This window comes from Telmatherina bonti, assembly GCF_933228915.1.
Source record: "Telmatherina bonti genome assembly, chromosome: 3".
Lineage (NCBI taxonomy): Eukaryota > Metazoa > Chordata > Actinopteri > Atheriniformes > Telmatherinidae > Telmatherina > Telmatherina bonti.
In genome coordinates, this window is record NC_136621.1 from 1,339,221 (window position 1) to 1,361,105 (window position 21,885).

At 46.3% G+C, this 21,885-nt stretch overlaps 2 protein-coding genes across 2 annotated transcripts in view; one reads left to right on the forward strand and one right to left on the reverse strand.

Annotated features, from left to right (window-relative positions):
- Positions 1-14,715, forward strand: part of tmc5 (transmembrane channel like 5) — a gene marked incomplete at its 5' end in the record, with an annotated part of 37,399 nt that extends 22,684 nt beyond the window's left edge. Inside the window, 13 exons of the mRNA XM_079238321.1 lie at positions 10,835-10,977; positions 11,049-11,193; positions 11,266-11,418; positions 11,592-11,758; positions 11,875-11,950; positions 12,059-12,156; positions 12,245-12,340; positions 12,414-12,489; positions 12,806-12,939; positions 13,066-13,239; positions 13,505-13,583; positions 13,694-13,762; positions 13,837-14,715. Coding sequence (XP_079094447.1) covers positions 10,835-10,977; positions 11,049-11,193; positions 11,266-11,418; positions 11,592-11,758; positions 11,875-11,950; positions 12,059-12,156; positions 12,245-12,340; positions 12,414-12,489; positions 12,806-12,939; positions 13,066-13,239; positions 13,505-13,583; positions 13,694-13,762; positions 13,837-14,379 — 1,953 coding nt within the window. The 3' untranslated portion in view covers positions 14,380-14,715. The remainder of the gene's footprint in view (positions 1-10,834; positions 10,978-11,048; positions 11,194-11,265; positions 11,419-11,591; positions 11,759-11,874; positions 11,951-12,058; positions 12,157-12,244; positions 12,341-12,413; positions 12,490-12,805; positions 12,940-13,065; positions 13,240-13,504; positions 13,584-13,693; positions 13,763-13,836) is intronic.
- Positions 14,716-14,949: 234 nt separating this feature from the next.
- On the reverse strand, positions 14,950-19,576 carry LOC306774392 (germ cell-specific gene 1-like protein). Its single transcript, XM_079264417.1, has 5 exons — positions 18,978-19,576; positions 17,559-17,606; positions 15,917-16,069; positions 15,730-15,841; positions 14,950-15,377 (listed from the first exon to the last, which is right to left on the reverse strand). Exons 1-5 carry the CDS (start codon positions 19,264-19,266, stop codon positions 15,083-15,085), a joined length of 897 nt encoding a protein of 298 aa, XP_079120543.1. The 5' UTR covers positions 19,267-19,576; the 3' UTR covers positions 14,950-15,082.
- Positions 19,577-21,885: the final 2,309 nt, after the last annotated feature.

A 21,885-nucleotide genomic window follows, 5' to 3' on the forward strand; every position in this document is an offset into this window, starting at 1 on the left:
TGAGAGGCAGGTACACCTGGACGATAGGCTGGACAAAAGGCAGGTATACCTGGACAAGAGGCAGGTTTACCTGGACGATAGGCTGGACAAGAGGCAGGTACACCCTGACAAGTGGCAGATACAGCTAGACGAGAAGCAGGTACACCTGGATGAGAGGCAGGTACACCTGGACGATAAGCTGGACGAGAGGCAGGTACAACTGGACAATAGGCGGGTACAGCTGGACTATAGGCTGGTACAGCTGGATGAGAGGCAGATACACCTGGACGATAGGATGTACGAGAGGCAGGTACACCTGGACAAGAGGCAGGTTTACCTGGACGATAGGCTGGACAAGAGGCAGGTACACCTGACAAGTGGCAGATACAGCTAGACGAGAAGCAGGTACACCAGGGTGAGAGGCAGGTACACCTGGACGATAAGCTGGACGAGAGGCAGATATAACTGGACAATAGGCTGGTACAGCTGGACTATAGGCTGGTACAGCTGGACAAGAGGCAGGTTTACCTGGACGATAGGCTGGATGATAAGCAGGTACACCTGGATGATAGGCTGAGAGCTAGGTACACCTTGGCGCTCGAACCTCGGCGTATAGACCTTGGCGTATAGACCTCGCCGTATAGACCTCGCCGTATGCCGCCTATCAGATGTCATGATGATGCTGATCCTGTTGGTTATGAGGTTTTATTTTGACATTTTATAGGTTTAGAGCAGGTCCTCCACATTCTGTTATATTTATTATTTTACTTTTATAAAATAAATATTTTAGTTTTCTGTGTAATAAATGAAAATAATCTGGTCATAATGTATAGTTAAGAACAGTACATGTTTATGGTATGGCCCACCTCCAGGGTTAATCTGTCACATATGCAGGTTTGGTCACTTTTAGAAAAAGTCAGTCTCTTACCTGTGATGGACCGGCAACCTGTCCAGTACCCGCCTCTTGCCCAGTGGTTGCTGGGATAAACTCCAGCTTCCCACCACCCTGAACAGGAATAGGTTAAGAAGATGGATGGATGGAAAATTTTGTCTCTTGTATAAATGCAACATGGAGAACACAGCCATGTTGGTGTAGACCAACATATAGAAAGAATTTACAGGGCGCATTCACGTCCATCTGGACATCTGAGGGTCACCTAGGTAAAGGTCAGCTTATTGGTTGAAATTAATGCGGGGAGCACCTTGGTGGTCTTTCAGATTTCAGGCCTTGTTCTCAAGCATCAAATACTTAAATGTCAACTTCTGCTCATACTCTGATCCATGCAGAGTTTATCATTTAAAAGCATGTTATTACTACTGTAACCCTTAATTCTCTAGTCGTAGCGTATCCGGGTCTCTTTAGGTGTGGATGAAAGCGGGTGTCGTGGAATTTATCCGATGAGAAATAAATCTATAAATCAACTGTTTTCTGTTCAATTTATTGGGCATGTACAGATGTTGCGGGCGAGAGGTCTCGGGAGCTCTGCCCCTGCTCAGTGTGCTACAGTGTTCTTTAAGCAGACACAAACAACCTTTGCCTGGCAGCACTAGTCAAAACAACTGCTAGCTTGGAGATAACAACAGTCAAAGCTGAAACAGGCCTTGAACAGAACACTTAGTTTTATGCATGAATCTACCAAAGCAAGCTTACTGAACTACTCTAACTATGCAGAATATATATCTTGTACTACTTAAAAGAAACTTAATAAATGAGTAACATATTAAAACTACACTATACGCATAATTCTACCACATTCCCCCCTTTTGATCCTTTCAGGATCAACACAAAAGAAACACAATTCACGAACATAACAAAGCAACAAAACAAACCCATAAAATAACACTAACTACCCAAAGAGATGCAGGAAACTAAAACATCAGAATGGTCATTCCCGGCAGGGTTGAAGAAAATCCGTCATAAAACATCCTGAAAGGAAAAACACTCATGTGTCAGTCAGAATCAGAAAAGCCATCACTATCAAAAAAGAAGGAAAAAGGATCAAAGAGAGGGAGATCCGAAGCAGGAAGAGAGTAATAAACCAGCCGAGGAATGCGACATCCTAAGGCAGAGTCAATCAGCCCAACCAACAAGGCTCTGATACACGGGACGACACAGCAAACACAGAACAAAAAGGGCAACAAATACTGCAATGGAACCCCAGTAGCGTTGATGTAGGAAGAAGCAGCTGAGTCGTCAGGATGAACAGAGTGCCTGGACCGAGTGACCGGATAAGGGGGCAGATGGGAAACCCAGGAAGACAGCTGTAGGCAAGAGAAGGGTGACAGGGGCACATATACCAGCCCACTTCAATGGCAGCACACCACTAAGAACCAGACCACCGTACCACCACCAAAGGCCGGTGCTGGCCACAGAAAATTAACAGCATACACACTGTCACACCAAGCACGGACCAAAACCCCAACAAAACCAGAACCTGGAGAGGAGCTCATGAAGCAAGTAAAATCTCACTTCGTCACACCAGAGAACCAGAGGAGGGGACTGTGTGCGGGTATCAAGGAAAGGAACATCCAAGGAAATACATATCTGAAAGGGATAGGGTTAGGGTTTTCAGAAGAGAGCAAATCAATCATACAGGTGGAGTCAAACTCAGGTGGAGGGGTAACTACATGCAGCACAGGTCTGGGCCCCAGGCAGACCACACAGGCAACTCCAACAAACACTTCTACCTGCTCAGCCAGCAATATCCAATTATTACTCTGAGCAGACATGCCAGTCATCATCTCAAAGCAATCATCCACTTACTTCTCAAGTTCAGACTTGGGACCCGGGAAAAGACCGACAACAGGGAAATCAGCATAAGACTCAGCCAAGCTACGAGGCGACGACGCGACATCACTGCAAAGAGAAAAATCTACTCACGGGTCCCCGCGAGGGCCCAGAACATACACAAATAACCTCATACGACAACAGGAGTTATTAAAAGTATCACCCCGATATCGGCTAGGAGGAGGATACTGCAAAAGGGGCTCAGAGGTAGTGTTAAATGTGAACACCAAAGTAGCCTTAGTCAGGTCTAATTTCAACACACAAGACCACCTGCAACAATTCTTATTCCCCACGTAGGAGGAAGGAGACCAGTCAGTTCCAGTTTAGGAAAAAACGGTCCCCCAAGTAGACGCAGAAGTGGAATCAGAAAAACACCACTGGTAACTGGTCCACCGATCACCATGCCATCCAAAGAACCAGAGCACACACATGGCGCATGTATCATAATGACAGAGTAGACCGCACAGGGGCTCCTCAGAGTGCTAACAGGGAAATACATGACGGCGCATCTACCTGTTAGAACCACAGACTGTATAAAGAGATGGACGGGGTCTCCGTGACATCACCCATAGGTTCCTGAAGAGCTGAATTGAAGCTCGGTGGGCGGTTCCTGCCGTCACCATGTTGGTAGCGTCATGCGCGTCGTCTCGCCCGGAAAACACAAATATGGGCAAAGAGGTGGAGCTGAGAGGGGGGCTGTGAGCGTCATGGCGGCTGACGGACATCGAGTGAACTCTGAGGTTTCTGTAGCTAAAAGCTAACCGAGCTAACCCCGAGATAACGGTAGCTACCCAGCTAACGGAGGTAAGCGGGCTAAAGCCAAGTCACATTGATTACCGGCTAAAAACCGTGGTTGTTTTATGTCCTTCGTCCTTGAAGCCAGAGATTGGTACCTGTCAATAAAAAGGACCCGCATGGGAACATGGGACATGGGAGTCTATGGGGATTTGCTCTGTTTTGGAGCCAGCCCCTAGCGGATGAAGGGGAAACTGCAGCTGAATGCACTTCAGCATAGGCTTCACTTTTAACCACCGGAGGTTGCCCTTAGAACCCTTCTGGGCACTCAGCGACCGCGGGGCAGAGAAGGAGCGGTAGGGAGTGGCAGAGCGGTTAACAGGGGGTGAAGCAGATTGATTAAAGAAGACAATAGGAAACACAATGATGATAGCTAAAATAACCAAACAACACATTGAGCCCTTTAATGATCAGACATGAACCCTAAATGGATGCCAGGGTCGATCTCTCTCCATGATGCCGGGTGGGCGGAGCTTGCGTTGGAGCTTGGTACGCTACTGTTGCAGGTGGACGCTAATTTCACTCCACACTGAGATTGCTTGAGAACGGTGGCTGGTCTTCAGGTGTGAGAGTAGACTGTCTCACTACCCACGCTACCACAGGGATTATTCTGCCCTCTGTCGGGTGGTGCGTTATTCTGCTGCGTCAGGATCAGCAGCAAGCCGGGGAGCCGCGGTCGGTGCAGGAACCTCCCTGCAGCAATGATATGGTAGTTGGATACTACGGGCAGCCAAGTAACATGGTCATCTGTCTGGGTCGCCAGAAGAATCTGAAATGGGTGGTCCCAGCACTGACGTTTGAAGCTTCTCATCAGTACAAAGTCTCCAGGCTGAAGTAAACGGAGTTGCTTAGACGCTGGTTCAGGAAGGTCTGCAGCAACCTGAGAGCAAATGCCTGAAAAGGTTCACATGAGATCAGCACAGTATGTTAAAACATTACTATCACACAGGGCCGTGTCTGGAGGGGGAGCCTCGGAGGGGCCCATGCCCATTCGGGTGGACCTGCAAAAAGAATCTACGGGGGGACCAATTTGGTCCTCCCCTTTTACGCATGCGCATGGACAACAGCACGAGAGGAAGTGCTTTGGTCCAAGAGGCCTGAAAAGGCCTGAGAGAGACCAAGGAGGAAATCTCTCCATCTGTGGGCCGTGAGAGAAAAGAGGAAGTGAGAGGCTGCAAAAGGAGGGTGGGTCAGAGACGCAGCCTTCATCTGCAGGAGAGTCACCTGTAGAGACAGGGTCAGAAGAGTTAGTGCACGTGTGCATACAGCAACCTGTCAAGGGAGCAAAATGGCAGAAAGAAGGGAGTCAATAAGGCGACAGTGACGAACTGGGTCACCATCACATGTCAGGAAACCACGGTGTTTCCACAGCGCTCCAAAACCCACACCTGGGTCTGGGTTCTGAGAACGGAGCCATCAAGTCAGGGTCAACTAGAGGTCGGTCAGAGAGGTCAGGTCTGGGGGTGCAGAGGATGGCCAGTCCAGGTACACAGTCATGGTGCGTGTCATCGACAGGAGCGGGAGTAGAGAGGCTGGATGTAGGACTGTGTGTCGATTGACAGTCAAATCGGGAATAAAACATCCAACACTGATGTTAAAGATGATTTCATCCACTACAACAAGACTCACACACACACACACACACACACATGTGCACGTGCACACCCACACCCACACACACACAGCAACACCTCCTTCTTGAGAACGTTTTTTATCACTGTTACACACACTTCTCCACTGGACTTAACACAAATGTGTGTATCAGAACAGGCCAAGGCTAACGGTCTAGCATAACTAGCTTAACCTTGGAAAGATCAGTATTATCCCAGATGATCGGCCTCATGTTTATGGTATTTTGAAGACTTACAGGGTTCAATTATTTGTTTGTTGAGCATGTTGAGCCAGAGAACGGGCTGTCTACTGGCAGCCTTCACAAGAGTTGCTTCCCTTCGTCAAATAAAAGCACTTGATGTGAAAGTAATAGGACTAACTTAGTCAGATCAGGACTAACACACCGGGCTGTCAGCAAATAAAAACATGGAGGATTCCAACCTATCCTAATATTTTTCTTCGATTGGTCATCTGTGTTCTGTCTTTAAACAGGTTTGCCACCGTAACGGCCTGCCTGGTGCATGTTCTGTCAGAGACACTGAAGATAAATGTTTTGTGATGAGGCACAGCTAGAGATGTAGAGCGTGCCAAAAGTTGTTTTGTCTGTAAGAACTGATGTTTTGCTTCACAGCAGCAGAGCAGAGAAAATACTGGGACCTTGTTCAGTTGCAAAAGTCTGCAGGACTGCAGAACTTTGTATGCATGTTGAAAGTGTAGTATGAAGCTAAGCAGAAATAATGAAAATGTTTGATCTTTGGCCTAATTGTGTGGCCTGGTCATGTGGATACAAGGCCAGGAATATATGTAGGTGTGTATAATCATTCAGCTCGGACCACTCGGTCTGCTCAGGAATCAGATCCACTACAGTCACCACGCCCCCCCCACCAATCAGCATACAAGCAGAAATTCATGCCAGGAAGTGCCCAACACATGTCTATTAAAGCTTCCTGGTTGATAAATCAGGTTCATATGTGTAATTAATAAAGACTGACATGTAAAGGATCAGGGAGGGGGCCAAAGGTTCAAGGAAGCAGATCCAGGTTTTCCACAGAGAACTGAGTGAACACAACAGTCTTTCTGACAGAATCAGGGTGCAGCTTATTCCAGAAAACATCCTCTGACTCTGTAGTCGGGGTGGGACTTGTGCTGCCTGCCGGCCACATCCATTAGTCTCTTACTTCCAGAAAATCCCACAGTCAGTCTGAGGACAAGGAGGATCCATCACCTCCAGAGGTCTAAGGTGAAAACCAAGCCCACATGTCCCCCATAAAATCCATATCCACACTGTTCACAGTCACAACCAGCAGGGCTCTGCCAGACCCTCTGGTTCTGGGATCCCCGGGCCCCATCAGCAGTGGCCGGGTCCCTGCAGTCACATCTGCATATCAGGTCCTGCTCCAGGACTCAGAGCTGACACAGGAGGGAGGTGGAGTGTTGCAGCATGTTGTAGGGACCGTTTCTGCTCCAGTGTCCTGACTGACAGCATGTGTGACACCCAGAACTCTGCAGTGGTCCAGACCAAAACTCCCCCTTCCCCAGTCCACCCCCTGAATCCCCCTCGGGCATGTTAACATGTTGGGGTCCCTGTGGAGACCATGGTGCATGCTGACAAGGGTTAAAGGGGCGGTGAGCTGCCGTGGTCGACGCCGTGCAGCAGACGAGCTTCTGAGGCTGCATCTGAATCATTTAGTCATGTGATTATAGTCTCATAATTATAATGTTCTTCTGTTGAATACTGTTAAACATATCATGTGGACCATGTTCTGTGCTGTGAAAATCCTGGACTTTGGATCATAACTGTATCTGTGTGAGACTATAGTGGCAGTGGATCCATAAGTCAGTGTTTCCCTGGGAAAGCTGAACATGACCTCGCCAAGAAGATAACGCAGCTTTAACACATGAAGACGATGTTGGTGTGTCGTTCCTGTTTTAAAGCTTGAGATCTCTCTCAGCTGGGTATTTAACAAGCACAGCCCAAAGTCTTCCTCCGTTTATTTTCAGTCAACGTCAATTTATTTAGTCATAATAAACATAAAAATAACTGTAATCTTAAAGAAACAAAAGTCACCATTTAATGTCTGAAAGGGATTAAACAGAAGCCCAAGCCCATCCAGTCCACGCAACGCACACCAACCCAACAGAATCAGCTCCCAACGCCACACATCACGTCCCTCATCTTTCGGTTTATTCTTTACTTCATCAAATGTGTTGTTACAACTAAAAATGCTATGACATCATCCCCTTCAGTGAGCATAAGGCCTTTAATGAACACACTCTTCTTCCTCACCTCGCTCTCTCATGTTTTCCTTTCCTTTGCTCTGCCTTCCTCATCCAAGCTTCTCCTTATCTCCTCCACCTGCACTGATCAGTAGTTTGTAAAATCAAGTAAACATGTTAGATGTGCTCTGAACTCGTCCTCTGCTTCCAACAGTTCTTTCTAAATTTCTTCAAATTTGCTAAACTCTACAATAATACATATTTGTCTGTCATTTAATCTCTAACCTCCTCTTCACTAAACTGTTAAGGGAAGATAATAATCCCTCTTTTCTTTCCTGGTCCATCCAGGCACGTCCTGTCACATCTAACAGAGTCTGCCTGAACCAGGCTTTACTGTCATCTTTTGGAGAAATGCCCGTGATCTGATTTTCAATCTTTAATATATACATATATATTCTTGTTCTTTACCATTTGCAAATCCTTCACGGGACTTGCCACCATATGAGCAAACTTACACACACACTGATTTCTGTGTGAATGGCCGCTATGGCCCTGTGATGTCAACCAAGCCAGCCAATCACAGTTTTAATCCACCCATGAAAAGAGTCACCAAAAATAACAAAAATCTCCTACAATATTTCCACACAACTCTCCAGAGAATAGCAGGTCAGATCTCTATTTTTAATTCCTCTTATGGAGAGTGAACCAGCCCACACTTTAATGTATTTTTGCTTTTTCTCTTTTTTTTTTTTCTGTTCCAACTCTTTCATCTGATACATGCTCATAAAGCTTACTTCTGGAAACCCACATTCTTCACAGCAAAACGTTAAATAGTTTACTTACATCTTCACCATATTGCTGCTTTAAAAACACCTTCATAGAATTTGGTTTAGGTTGCTCCTCCTTTCCCCCTATAGTCCCCATCGTCACCTGGTCTTATATTTCTGGTATGTCAGTCCAAAAAGTCGACTCTCAGGGCTTCGTTTAGTAACTTGATCTCGTATTTCTAAAAGAAAAGAGATAAAGAGAAAAAGAAAGAAGCTCAGTGTATCAGGAAATGTCCCTCAGCAGTCTAAACCTATAGCAGCATAACTAAGGGATGCTAACCATCCCTAGCTATAGGACTTATCAAAAAGATAAGTCTTCAGCCTAGTCTTAAAGGTGGGGAGGGTGTCTGCTTCCCTAACACTAACTGGGAGCTTATTCCATAAGAGAGGGGCCTGATAACCAAAGGCTCTGCCTCCTGCTCGGCTCTTTGAGACTCTAGGAACCACAAGTAAGCCTGCAGTCTGCGAACGAAGTACTCTGCTTGGTATATAAGGAACTATGAGGTCTTTGATATATAGTGGTGCCTGGTTGTGGAGGGCTTTATATGTAAGGAGAAGGATTTAAAATTCTATTCTAGATTCAACAGGCAGCCAATGAAGAGAGGCTAAAACTGGAGAAATTTGATCTCTCCTGCTGGTTCTGGTCAGGACTCTGGCTGCAGAATTCTGGATCAGCTGAAGGCTTTTCAGGGCATATTTAGGACAGCCCAGTAATAGAGAGTTACAGTAATCTAGTCTCGAAGTAACAAAAGCGTGAACCAGTTTTTCTGCATCACTCTGAGACAGAATGTCCCTAATTTTGGCTATATTACGTAAATGAAAGAAGGCTGTTTTAGTAACCTGCTTAATATGTGGGCCAAAGGACAGGTCAGGGTCAAATATTACTCCAAGGTTTCTCACTGTAGCACTGGAAGCTAAAGTAATGCCATCCAGGTTCATTACAAAACTGGAAAATTTAGCTCTGAGTTTTTCAGATCCAAAGAGAATTATTTCAGTCTTATCTGAGTTTAAGAGGAGAAAATTTCTAGACATCCAAGTCTTTATGTCTATGAGACAATTTTGTAGCCTATCGGGCTGATTTGTTTCATCTGGTTTAAAGGATAAGTATATCTGAGTATCATCTGCATAACAATGAAAGTTTATTCCATGCTGTCTAATAATTTTGCCTAAAGGGAGCATATATAGCGTGAAGAGTATTGGTCCAAGTACAGAACCTTGAGGAACTCCATGACTTACTGTAGTTTGGGAGGAAGACTTGTCATTTACATGAACGAACTGAAGTCTATCAGATAAATCTGATTTAAACCAGCTTAACGCTGTACCTGTAATTCCAATCACCTGTTCTAGTCTCTGTAACAGAATGTTATGATCGACTCTATCAAATGCAGCACTAAGATCAAGCAAGATAAGTACGGACACAAGTCCTATGTCTGAGGCCATAAGAAGGTCATTAGTAACTTTCACCAATGCTGTCTCAGTGCTATCATGAGTTCTAAATCCTGACTATTTCTACTCACAGGGCTTCGTTTTGGAACCTGATCTCGTATTTCTACTCACAGGGCTTCGTTTAGTAACCTGATCTCATACTCACAGGGCTTCGTTTTGGAACCTGATCTCGTAGAGTCTATATCTCTGTTTTTGTTTTATTTTTGCTTTATTTTTATTTATTGTCAAAGTCAGTCCTGGGGAAAAGGAGCACAACCACCATTATTATGAAAACAGTCGACAATTTTATAAACAAAACTGTTTCAGTTAGATTAGTATTAAGAATCACTCTATAATATTATATCAAAAACCACTTTCAATCAAATTATAATTTGGAAAAATATACTTCTCACCAGATAAATCCACACGTGGGTTGAGATCCCTTCGTGATCGACCGAAACCGGTGACTGTGGCCCTCGTCACTCTTAAGGCCTATTCGAGGTTTGAAGATGAATCTGTTTGGATTCCGGCAGCCTGCCCCTCAGTCCGGTCCCGGCAGAAACACATGGGATCCCACTTCTGACACCAAATTGTCGTGGAATTTATCCGATGAGAAATAAATCTATAAATCAACTGTTTTCTGTTCAATTTATTGGGCATGTACAGATGTTGCGGGCGAGAGGTCGCGAGAGCTTTGCCCCTGCTCAGAGTGCTACAGTGTTCTTTAAGCAGACACAAACAACCCTTGCCTGGCAGCACTAGTCAAAACAACTGCTAGCTTGGAGATAACAACAGTCAAAGCTGAAACAGGCCTTGAACAGAACACTTACTTTTATGCATGAATCTACCAAAGCAAGCTTACTGAACTACTCTAACTATGCAGAATATATATCTTGTACTACTTAAAAGAAACTTAATAAATGAGTAACATATTAAAACTACACTATACGCATAATTCCACCACAGCGGGCTACAGTTGATGATTTTGTGTATAATGTTAATTAACCAAACGGCAGGACAGCATTTATATCTTAGCACATTGTGCCCATTCTCCACATTTCTTTTCTCCCCCGGAAGTTCCTTACTTTTTTTTTTCCCTTCCCCCCAGAAACAAGGGGTAGGTGGGAACCAAAATATTTTAGCAACTATAATGACAGAATTAATCACGGTTACACTACTATTTCCTCTTCAGGGCTACTTCAACAATACCGTCATGTACTATGGGGGCTACAGCAATGAGACTCTCAGCGGTCTGGTGGAGTATGACATGCAACTGGCCTATTTCTTCACCATTGCGGCCTACATGGTGCTGTGTGGAATCCTGCTTATCTTCAGGTCAGCTCAGTTCTCTGCATGACTTCCAAAGCTATATGAACGTTGTCCAACCCGTACTAATCCTCATGCAGCATGGCAAGCTCGTTCAGGAAAAACTTCGTTCCGGCAGACCCGGCTTCGCACGGTGCATGGCAGCTTCTGTGCAGCTGGGATTTCAGTGTAACCAATGAGAAAGCAGTGAGACAGCGCAAGAGCAACCTCGGCATCCAGCTCAAGGTGAGTTGGTAGATGGTGGTTGCCATGTCTGAGCTTGTGGTTGCCATGTCTGAGCTTGTGCTGCCGCTCCAGGAGTCTTTATCGGAAAAGGCCCAGAGGGAACTGCTGACGCGCTCTCAGAGACTGAGGCACTTCGGGGTCCAGCTGGGCGCCTGGTTTCTCTCCACCAGCTTGGCGGTTGGCTGTGGAGTTGCCATATTCTATCTCTGCTTGTATGAAAAGACGGTAAGAAACCATGAAAAGTGAATATGGAGCTGCAGAAGGTATTTCTGCTGTACTGCAGGAAAAACTAGAACTTTCTGGCATGTTAGTTTTTCATCTCTGAGTCATAAAGCTGCAGAAAGGAATTTCCAACATGTGAGTGTCGTAGCAAACAAAACCGTCTGCTATCTTTGTAGAGGACATCGGACAGTGCCGGCTGGTCTCTGCTGCAGGAAGCTCAGACTCTTCTCGTTCCCTTTGTGGTGTCCCTCATTAACCTGGTCATTCCACTCTTCTTCTCCCTCTTCAACAACTTTGAGCACTACTCCAGCCAGCGCAGACAGATTTATGCCCTGGTCCTCAGGTAACTGAGCGGGTTGCTCCTGCAGAAATCAAGTACTGTAGTGCTAATAAATCTGCATCTATTTATTCAACACATCAATAAACCATCCATGTCTTACTGGTTCTCTCCACCTGCAGAAACGTTCTCCTCAAGATGTCCATTCTGGGTGTTTTATGTTACTACTGGATGAATATGATGCCCCAGAATTTTTCAGTAAGATTGTTTAATTGAATTGAAATTGAATTTAGTTGTGTTTTATTTTATTTTGAAATAAAATAAGTGAATACTTGTGAATAAAATGAGAGCCTGTTTTCCTGTCAGTGCTGGGAGTCCGTGGTGGGCCAGGCTCTGTACCGTCTGCTTATTGTGGATTTCCTCTTCCTCATGTTGGGATCCTTCACTGGAGAGTTTCTGCGCAAGTCAGTTCCACCGTTTTAGTTCACAATATTTTCCACTGTCGCTGCAACATGGACAAACACACTCAGAGTCTGCGTTTGTCTGCAACAGTGTGATTGCCAGCAGAATACAACCACGTGTCGGGCTGCCGGAGTTTGATGTTGCCAGAAATGTTCTGGAACTTATCTACGCGCAGACGCTGGCTTGGTAAAAGCAAAACATTCTGCACCTGACGAACCGCCTCACTGAGATCTGAACTAGTGCTGTTTGTTCCGGGTAGGATCGGGATCTACTTCTCTCCTCTGCTGCCAGCCATCCAGATCCTCAAACTCTTCATCTTGTTTTATGTAAAGAAGGTGAGCCTTTTCCTGAACAGATGTCCTTTTAATGCCACTTTGTATTGAGGCTCATGTTACTCTGTTTGGGCACATTTGTCAGAATCCTTTCAGTGCGTTTCTTTGTGGAAGAGCCTTTCGGGTTTACAGGGAAGTCATTATGAGGCAACACTACGTCGTCAGTCAGTGTTAGGAAGTGAAATGAGCTCGGTATGATTTGTAACGTGATCCAGGGAGGATCTGCATCTTTCTAAACCACCTGAATGACCTTGTAAAGCAAAGCTACGCAGAGCAAACTGCATACTGGATGACTGGTTTGTTCCTGCACGTGTTCCAGGTCAGCCTGACCCAGAACTGCCAGCCTCCACGGCGATCAGGACGAGCAGCTCAGATGCAGACGATCTTCATCTTTCTGCTTTTCTTCCCGTTCTTTGTGGGAGCCCTGTCCATTGTTGCATTCACTGCCTGGAGGTAACAAGACTTGACGTAGCAGCTGAGACGGAAACCAGTTTGTTCTTTTCCACTAAATATTTACCGACACAATCCCTCTGAACCAGAGCTCAGACTTGCTTTGTCCACCTCGTTCTGCCCCTTCAGGCTGACTCCGTCGCAGCGGTGCGGCCCTTTTCAGGGACTCAACAACACCTTCAGCGTGGTGGGGGTCTGGATAGATCACCTAGAAAATATTCCAGGTTCTCAGTGGGTGGTGTGGATCTATGAAAATGTCATCAGGAGTGAAATCTTCTACTTTCTCGTCACACTCATCATCCTGTAAGTGTAAACGTGTTTGGAGCAGCAGAATCTGACACGATTCGACTCTTTTTTTAAGGCTTTAAAGGAAACTTATTGACCTGAACCGGTTTCCTGGTGTGAACGCGTGGAACCGTGAAACCCAGCCATGAGAAACGTGTTGGTCATGTGATATGGTTCACAGAGCGAGACCGACCTCCACGTCACGCCGCACACATGCATGAAGCGGATGTGATGCGATATGAATCTGTGCATTTACTGCCTGTGTTCCGTGTGTTTGCTGCAGCATCGTCACATACATCTTCTGGCAAATCACTCAGGGCCGCAAGAAGCTGATTCACCTTCTGCGGCAGCAGATCGTTAATGTGAGTCAGAAAAAACGGCCTCTAAGCTCGACTTGTTTACGTTCCTTCTTTCTCCTTTTTCACTTCGGAACGATGCTGGAAATGCTTCTGCGTTTCTTTTCTTCCACCAGGAGGGGAAGGACAAGTCCTTCTTGTTAGAGAAGCTACAGAAATGTCACCCCAACAACCCGGGCGGAGCGGTCTGTTCTCATGCAGTTCATGAAACGTGTTTGTTGGCATTGCAACGCTTCTGAGTCCTTTCTCCTTTTTTCAGCACACCAATCGCCGTTCTAACGAGGACTTGTCAGGAGGCCGGTCCAGCTCAAACGCCATGGTTCAGGCTTTACTGGCCCGCCAGCAGTTTGAGGAAGAGGAGAGATGGAGCCTGGGTGGCGTGCTGGCTCCGGCAGACATTTCCATCTCCAGCACTCTGACGCAGGCCATGCTGGCTCGCCACAGAGCTGAAAGAGAGAATGAAGGTTTTCAGCCTGAAGAACAGCCTTCATCCACCTCCTTGGCCCAGGCCATGGCAGCCAGGCAGAGAGCCGAGGGGGAAGAGAGGAACCAGAAGCCACCCAGTGCCGTCACACTGGCCATGCAGGCCAGACTACAGGCTGAAAAGGACTCCGACCTTCCAGCCGGAGCACCGAGCAGCGTGATGCAGGTGATGGACGCCAGGCGGAAAGCCGAGCATGAGGACGGGATGCAGTGGCTCTCTGCTGCAGCACAAACCCAACATCCTCCTCAGTCCAGCGCCCTCATCCAGGCCATGTTGGCCCGCCAGCAGGCGCAGCAGGAATACGATGATGGTTACTGAAGAGAGCTGGACCTCCACGCCCAAACCGGACTTTGTGTCTCCTGGCAGCGCCGCAGCGAGCTGCTCCACCTTGTTTCTGTTTAGTTCTTCTCTCAGGTCACGAAGGTCTGGTCCCCGTCACTGATCCTGGTCCCGGTCCCGGTCCTGGTCCAGCCACAGCGTGCTTTATGGAAGATGACTGGTTAGACTGGGAGAATTTCCACTTTTAAACTGGAAAAGTTTTGTTTGTTTATAGACAGAAATATTTCCTTCAAACTGAAGGCTCCACGGTCCGGTGAGACGACTCCGCCCCCTGCTGGGGGAACTGGGAGCTGTGGTCCAGCCTTCCTTCTTGTGGTCCAGGTTTTATCTGCTTCACACGCTTGTCATTAAAAAGAGAAGGACGCACATTTTCACGGCTAATCTGACCCTTTTGTGAGACAGTTTGCAGAAAACGTGAAGCTTTATTTGCCGCTTTGCGTTTGTGACTGAAGGTAATGAGGCTGTAAGCAAGTCAGACACTCACACTGTTTGTACACAACCTCTCTTTTAATTCTACTCTGGTTTACTGATGCAGACCGTCCACACACGTCGCCGAATGTCCACACTTCTCATCCAGCTTGGATCCTCTGTGGCCTGAAGCTAAACCCAGTCTGAGTGAAGGCAACGTGGCCGTATGAGTGAAGCATCCCCGTCTCCAGGAATAACACTCCGGCGACTCATCTCAGCACTGTTCCTCCCCCAACGACGCTGCAAAGTCACTCAAGTCCAAGGAATCGGCAGGAATGGGAGTCTTCCTGCCCCGTTTGGGGGAGTGGCTGGAGCAAAGCTCCACAGATTTAGAGATGGAATGCACGGCGTGCTCCCGGAAATACCCGAAGGCCTCCCGTGCATGCTCCTCCCGGATGGTTTGCTCAAAGGTCTTGCGTTTGTGTCGGAATTCGATGACAGTCTTGGTGTAGGAGTTGAGGGTGGTGACCGATGCTCCCATGCAGCAGGTGAAGGATGCCCACGCCATGCTGGTGTAAACAAAACAAGATGGATTTCAGTGTTCAATCAATCAGTTACATGTTAATATGTTCCGTCTGTAGCAGGGAGGTTGCTACAGATGCTAAGGGTCTGTTGGCCATGAAGCCAGCAGAGAAAACACATGATGTGCATTTCACACATATGTTCACCAACATCTCAGCAGTTATCCTGCACTGGACACAAATATTATCGCCTTACGCAATTCCAATCAAATCTGCATCGTGCTTCTTACAGCGAAGCCTAATCCAGCGGAACATGACAGCTTTCATTACAGACAGCGACACTGGACAGAGGTGGCGTTCAGCTGCAACATGTAGCGTGGAAATCATGTGTTAATCCTACCAGAAGGACCAGCCGTAATCCCAGTTGTAGGGCCTCCAGTCAGGTGGGCCGAGGCTGACCGTGACCTGGAAGACCTGTGTGTACATCACATGCGCCACCATGCCAAGAAGACCTGAAACCGGTGGAGAAAAAGGCTTGAAGAGCAGCTAGAGGATCGTTCCAGCGGGGCCGAATAAGAGCAGGCTACCTGAGAGGACGGTGAAGATGGCGGCGAAGGCATTCAGCTTCAGTCCATCGATGACGTTACTGGAGTGGAGCAGCTCCAAACACATGAGGCTGAAGCCCACCAGCAGCAGGACGATGTACAGCATCTCCGAAATCAGCGAGAGCCACAGCATGCCTGGAGAACGGCGCAGAGCGCTTTACAACACGCTGCATGTGTGTGTGTGTTCATGCTGCTTCTGGCTGCATCTGTGTGTGTGTGTGTGTTCATGCTGCTTCTGGCTGCGTGTGTGTGTTTGGAAACACCGTCCTGTTCATATAAACCAAGCAGTTGCACCGATCATCCATCCATCCATCCATCCATCAATCCTTCCATCCATCCATCAATCAATCCTTCCATCCATCCATCCATCCATCTATCCATCAATCCTTTCATCCATCAATCAATCCTTCCATCCATCCATCAATCCTTCCATCAATCAATCCTTCCATCCATCCATCTATCAATCTATCCATCAATCCTTCCATCCATCCATCAATCCTTCCATCAATCCTTCCATCCATCAATCCTTCCATCTATCCATCCATCCATCAATCCTTCCATCTATCCATCCTTCCATCAATCCTTCCATCCATCCATCAATCCTTCCATCTATCCATCCATCCATCAATCCTTCCATCTATCCATCCATCCATCAATCCTTCCATCAATCCATCCATCCATCAATCCTTCCATCTATCCATCCATCCATCCATCCTTCCATCTATCCATCCATCCATCCATCCTTCCATCTATCCATCCATCCATCCATCCTTCCATCTATCCATCCATCCATCCATCCTTCCATCTATCCATCCATCCATCCATCAATCCATCCATCCATCCATCCTTCCATCTATCCATCCATCCATCCATCCTTCCATCTATCCATCCATCCATCCATCAATCCATCCTTCCATCTATCCATCCATCCATCCATCCTTCCATCTATCCATCCATCCATCCATCCTTCCATCTATCCATCCATCCATCCATCCTTCCATCTATCCATCCATCCATCCATCCTTCCATCTATCCATCCATCCATCCATCCATCTATCCATCCATCCATCCTTCCATCTATCCATCCATCCATCCATCAATCCATCCATCCATCCATCATCCATCCTGGACTGCAGGAACTCAACTAAACGTTTATTTACACAATGTATTGGAAACAAATATTGATCTTTTTTTTTTTGGTAAAGCTGATCTAGTTAGTGTGGTTTATCCAATCACGCGTCCAGGAATTAATTTAAATTAGCTTAAACTTTTTTTTACCTCTAAGCCAAACTCAGGAGAAACCTGAAATTTGGTTCTGGTTCATCAGCCGACTTGGGATCCATCAGGGAGGTAAGTTTCAGTGTTTGACCACAAGTTGGCTCTCTAATGAGAACTGATAGCTAAAGCGGGTTTACCTTATCAGGTTTGGGCTGCAGTTATTGATCTGCATAAGTTGCTGGAAGGAAGTATGTAAAACATAAGAAATGTAGGCTTGGTGAAGAGCAGCATGACATCCTATGTTCCGTAGCGCATCAGAAAGCTTGAAATCATGATGTCATCGGTGAGAAAAAACCGGCACATGAAATGCCTGCTCATGTCCGAGCCTCCAGGTGACGACACTCACCTTTCTCCGATGCCGGAGCCAGATCGATGAAACTTCGGCACCTTTCACCTGGAAGAACCAGAAGAACGTGATGCAGTGGAAGCAGAACACACTGTGGAGAACTGCATGCAAACATGCAAAAGGTTTCAGCAAGGTGAAGAAAAACCGGGTTATGCTTAACTAACCAAACTAATCGTGCCCAGATGATACTGTCCACGTCTACCTCCCAGTTTCCAGGTGTTTAACCACATCAGCTGAGCACGACCCGCTAAACCCTCACAGCAACACAAAGGTTAAAGGTCATCAGTTGAAAAATAAGTAAATTCAATGTTTAATAAGAAACACATGCTTTGTCTGACCTCTTACCACCACAGCTGGAGTTGGCAAAGCTGCTAAACATCTGGTTCATAAGGAAAAGCGAGCCTAAAGCTGCTCCGTGCACCGAGCGCCGTGCACGGAAAACTGAGCCCTTCGGTCAAGTCGCTGGATCAGCTGAGACTGGAAATCTTTAATCAGGTGGGAACAGGGTGGCAACAGCTGCTTTGAGGAAAAACTCATCAAGAGTCCAGTTACATAATCCACATTAAGCCCCCCCCCCCCCCCCCAACACGTCCGTTAACATCTGCTATTTGTCTGCTGTGTGAATCCTGTTTGGCCGGCAGGCTGAACAGTCCCCGTCGTGACATCAGGTGATGTCATGTGACACACAGTGCAGCCTTCATCATCATCATCATCATGTTTATTGTGAAATCTTACATCGTTGCGTTTTTTTATAGACTGTTAAAACAAAGTCAAACTGCTCCTCTGGAACTTTCCACCTAAAACTCAGCAGGACGCTTCCTGACCGTCCTCCTCCCTCTGACGCCATCCCAGTGCTCCCAGTAGGGAGCTCATCTGGGCCTGCAGGCGCTGCAGGTGGGGGGACGAATCGCAGCGTAAGGGAGGAAACGTTCTCCTCCTTCACCTCCTTCACGACTCGGACTACAGATTGTCACTGAGCCGCCTCCACTTGCACCAGCCAGGGTGGAAAATCCGATCAAAATATCAAATATCGGGATTTTCTGCTTCATCATTTTAAAATCCATTTTTTTTGTTAAAAAAAAAAGGATTTTTTTTTTTTTTCCAAATAAATAAAAATAATTAATTGCAGAATTTGAGTAATTTTTATGGTTTTTATGGATCTTTTACTTGTCTTCTTGGGAATTACAGCAGCAGAATGATGGTCTGACTACTGGGAGTTTTTCTGATTGAAATTTAAGAACAATGACGAGTAAAAAAAGTTTTGTACATTTTTCTTTATTTTTATTCTAAAAGAATCAGCAGTATGGAAGATTTGTGAGAATCACAATTTAAAATATAACAAACTATATAAGAGTATAAATCCTACAAGGAATTGAGACACACACACACACACACACACACACACACACCTTGTCTTACTTTCATCGTGGATGTTCTCCTCGCAGGAGAACCAGATCCCAGTGTGGAACTGGCGGAACAGGAACCTGTCGTCCCCGGTCTCCCAGCTGTAGACCACCTTGTTGGGGTCCGTTTCGTTCACGCCGTAATCGATGCACTGGTGCGTGCGCAGCTTGGTGCACTTCGGTTTGGGGACTCTCTGCGTCCCCACGCACCAGTACGTCGTCACGAACGCGGTTATGGCGAAAAGAAGCGCGAGGAAGTTCAAGCCCACCGACAGAAGGGTCCTACACCTGCGGGACGCCTTCATGGTCCATGGAGAGGAAGCTGCAGCAGCACGAGGACCGAAGCGCACGCGGGTGCACAGCGGAGCAGACGCACGAGCCGCGACTTATTTCCAAACGCGCCAGGTGAGGCTGTGGTCCCATCTGGCACCCCCACTTCCACAGCCCACTCTGACAGTCAGCGTGTCCAACACAAAACCCAGGTTCCATCCGAGTCCAACACGCAGCCCCACGAGCCAGCCCCGCGTCACGCAGCCCCGCGTCACGCAGCTTGACTTCTCGCTTTCAGAGGTTTCCATTAATGGCGGGATTTTCTTCTGATGCTTTTCTTTTCTGTTTTTCTTCTTTTCTGTGTTGCTCATTAGGACCAATCCCCGCCTCCACCCGTGGCTGTGCGTAAACACGCACGGGTCTCCGCGCGCGCGCGCGGACTCACGTCACTGCGTTTTTGACGTAACGCGGTGACGTGAAAGTTCTTTTCAGCAAATTTAGGCTGAGAATGTTTCTCAGTAGATTTCTTTTCCTTTGTGTGTAAATGAGCAACTTGAGGCGGTTTAGACGAGCTCTCCTCTGGCTGACGGCTCATCCTGTCGAGCTGACCTTAACTTCAGTGGAAAATAATCCTGGTTAGACACATTTACAGTCGTCCTCATATGTATTCATACCCTCCCATTAAAGAAGGAGAAAACTGCTGCCTGGGAAATAAGATGAAACTGATTAAAATCATAATAAATAAAAGTTTGATGAAAATCATGACATTATTTTCTAATTCTGGTTCAACATGAAGATTTTTTTAAAACAAGATAAAATAATAAATGTTCCATCAGCCATAAACTAATATTTAATAGAAGAATCCTGTGACGTTTCCAGTCCAGTCAGGTGTTTTCTGTTCCTCCCAGTCAGACTTCTGCACCTGTTGACAGGTATTTTGTCCCACTGTTCATCACTGTTGAAATGCTCTCATTAGTCCAGGACACATTTGTTTGTTTGTTTCTTTAACTCATTAAATGACAGCGTCTTATATGACTGGATTATAATTTAACACGTGTTTAATTATTGTTCATTATTCCAGTCTCCAGTTATCTGAGTGACTGGAATAAATTCAGCCTTTTCTTTAATGAAAGGGGACGAACACATCTGAGGACGACTGGAATGAAATCCATTGTGGTTATTGGACACAATGTCCTCCCAGCTTGTCTGCTGGGACAAATATGTGTGTTTATACATAAAAATAAATAAATAAACGGTCTGGCTGGTGTGGTACCTACACCTGTTGAACCAATACGGGACACACTTTGTTCCGTATTTTTATAATTTTTAACACTGACTAAAAATAAATGAAAAATTTAAATACAGAAAATTCAACAGCCAGCAAAAATGTTTTAAGTACAAAATCTGTGAAGGCACCGCCCCCTTCACTATTAGGCCCCTCCCCTCTAAGCCGTTTGGGAAGTCACGACAGATTTCACTCACCTGTTCTCCTCAGACAACCTGCACATTTTGAAATGTCGACGATACCTTGTACTCTACTATACCTGTGCCTCTATTGTACATGGTACTCTGCGGTACCTGATACTCTACCTAGTACTCTACTATACCTACTATTCTACTGTACTTTGTGCTCTACTATACCTCGTACTCTGCCGTACCTGCTACTCTACTGTACCTGAGACTCTGCTATACCTGCTACTCAACTATACCTTGTACTCTACTATACCTTCTCCTCTAATGTAACTGGTACTCTACTGTAGATGGTACTCTACTATACCTGCTACTCCACTGTACTTTGTACTGTACTATACCTTCTACTCTGTGGTACCTGGTACTCTACAGTACCTGGGACTCTACTATACCTGCTACTCTACTATGCCTTGTACTCGACGGTACCATGTCCTCTACTGTACCTGCTACTCTACTGTACCTACTACTCCACTGTACCTGGTACTCGACTGTACCTGCTACTCCACTGTACCTGGTACTCTACTGTACCTGGTACTCTACTGTACCTGGTACTCTACTGTACCTACTACTCCACTGTACCTGGTACTCTACTGTACCTGCTACTCTACTGTACCTACTACTCCACTGTACCTGGTACTCGACTGTACCTGCTACTCTACTGTACCTACTACTCCACTGTACCTGCTACTCGACTGTACCTGCTACTCTACTGTACCTTCTACTCTACTGTACTTTGTACTCTGCTATACCTTCTACTCTACTGTACCTGGTACTCTACTGTACCTGCTACTCCACTGTACCTGGTACTCTACTGTACCTTCTACTCTACTGTACTTTGTACTCTGCTATACCTTCTACTCTACTGTACCTGGTACTCTACTGTACCTGCTACTCCACTGTACCTGGTACTCTACTGTACCTTCTACTCTACTGTACTTTGTACTCTGCTATACCTTCTACTCTACTGTACCTGGTACTCGACTATACCTGCTACTCCACTGTACTTTGTACTGTACTATACCTTCTACTCTGTGGTACCTGGTACTCTACAGTACCTGGGACTCTACTATACCTGCTACTCTACTATGCCTTGTACTCGACTGTACCATGTCCTCTACTGTACCTGCTACTCTACTGTACCTACTACTCCACTGTACCTGGTACTCCACTGTACCTGCTACTCT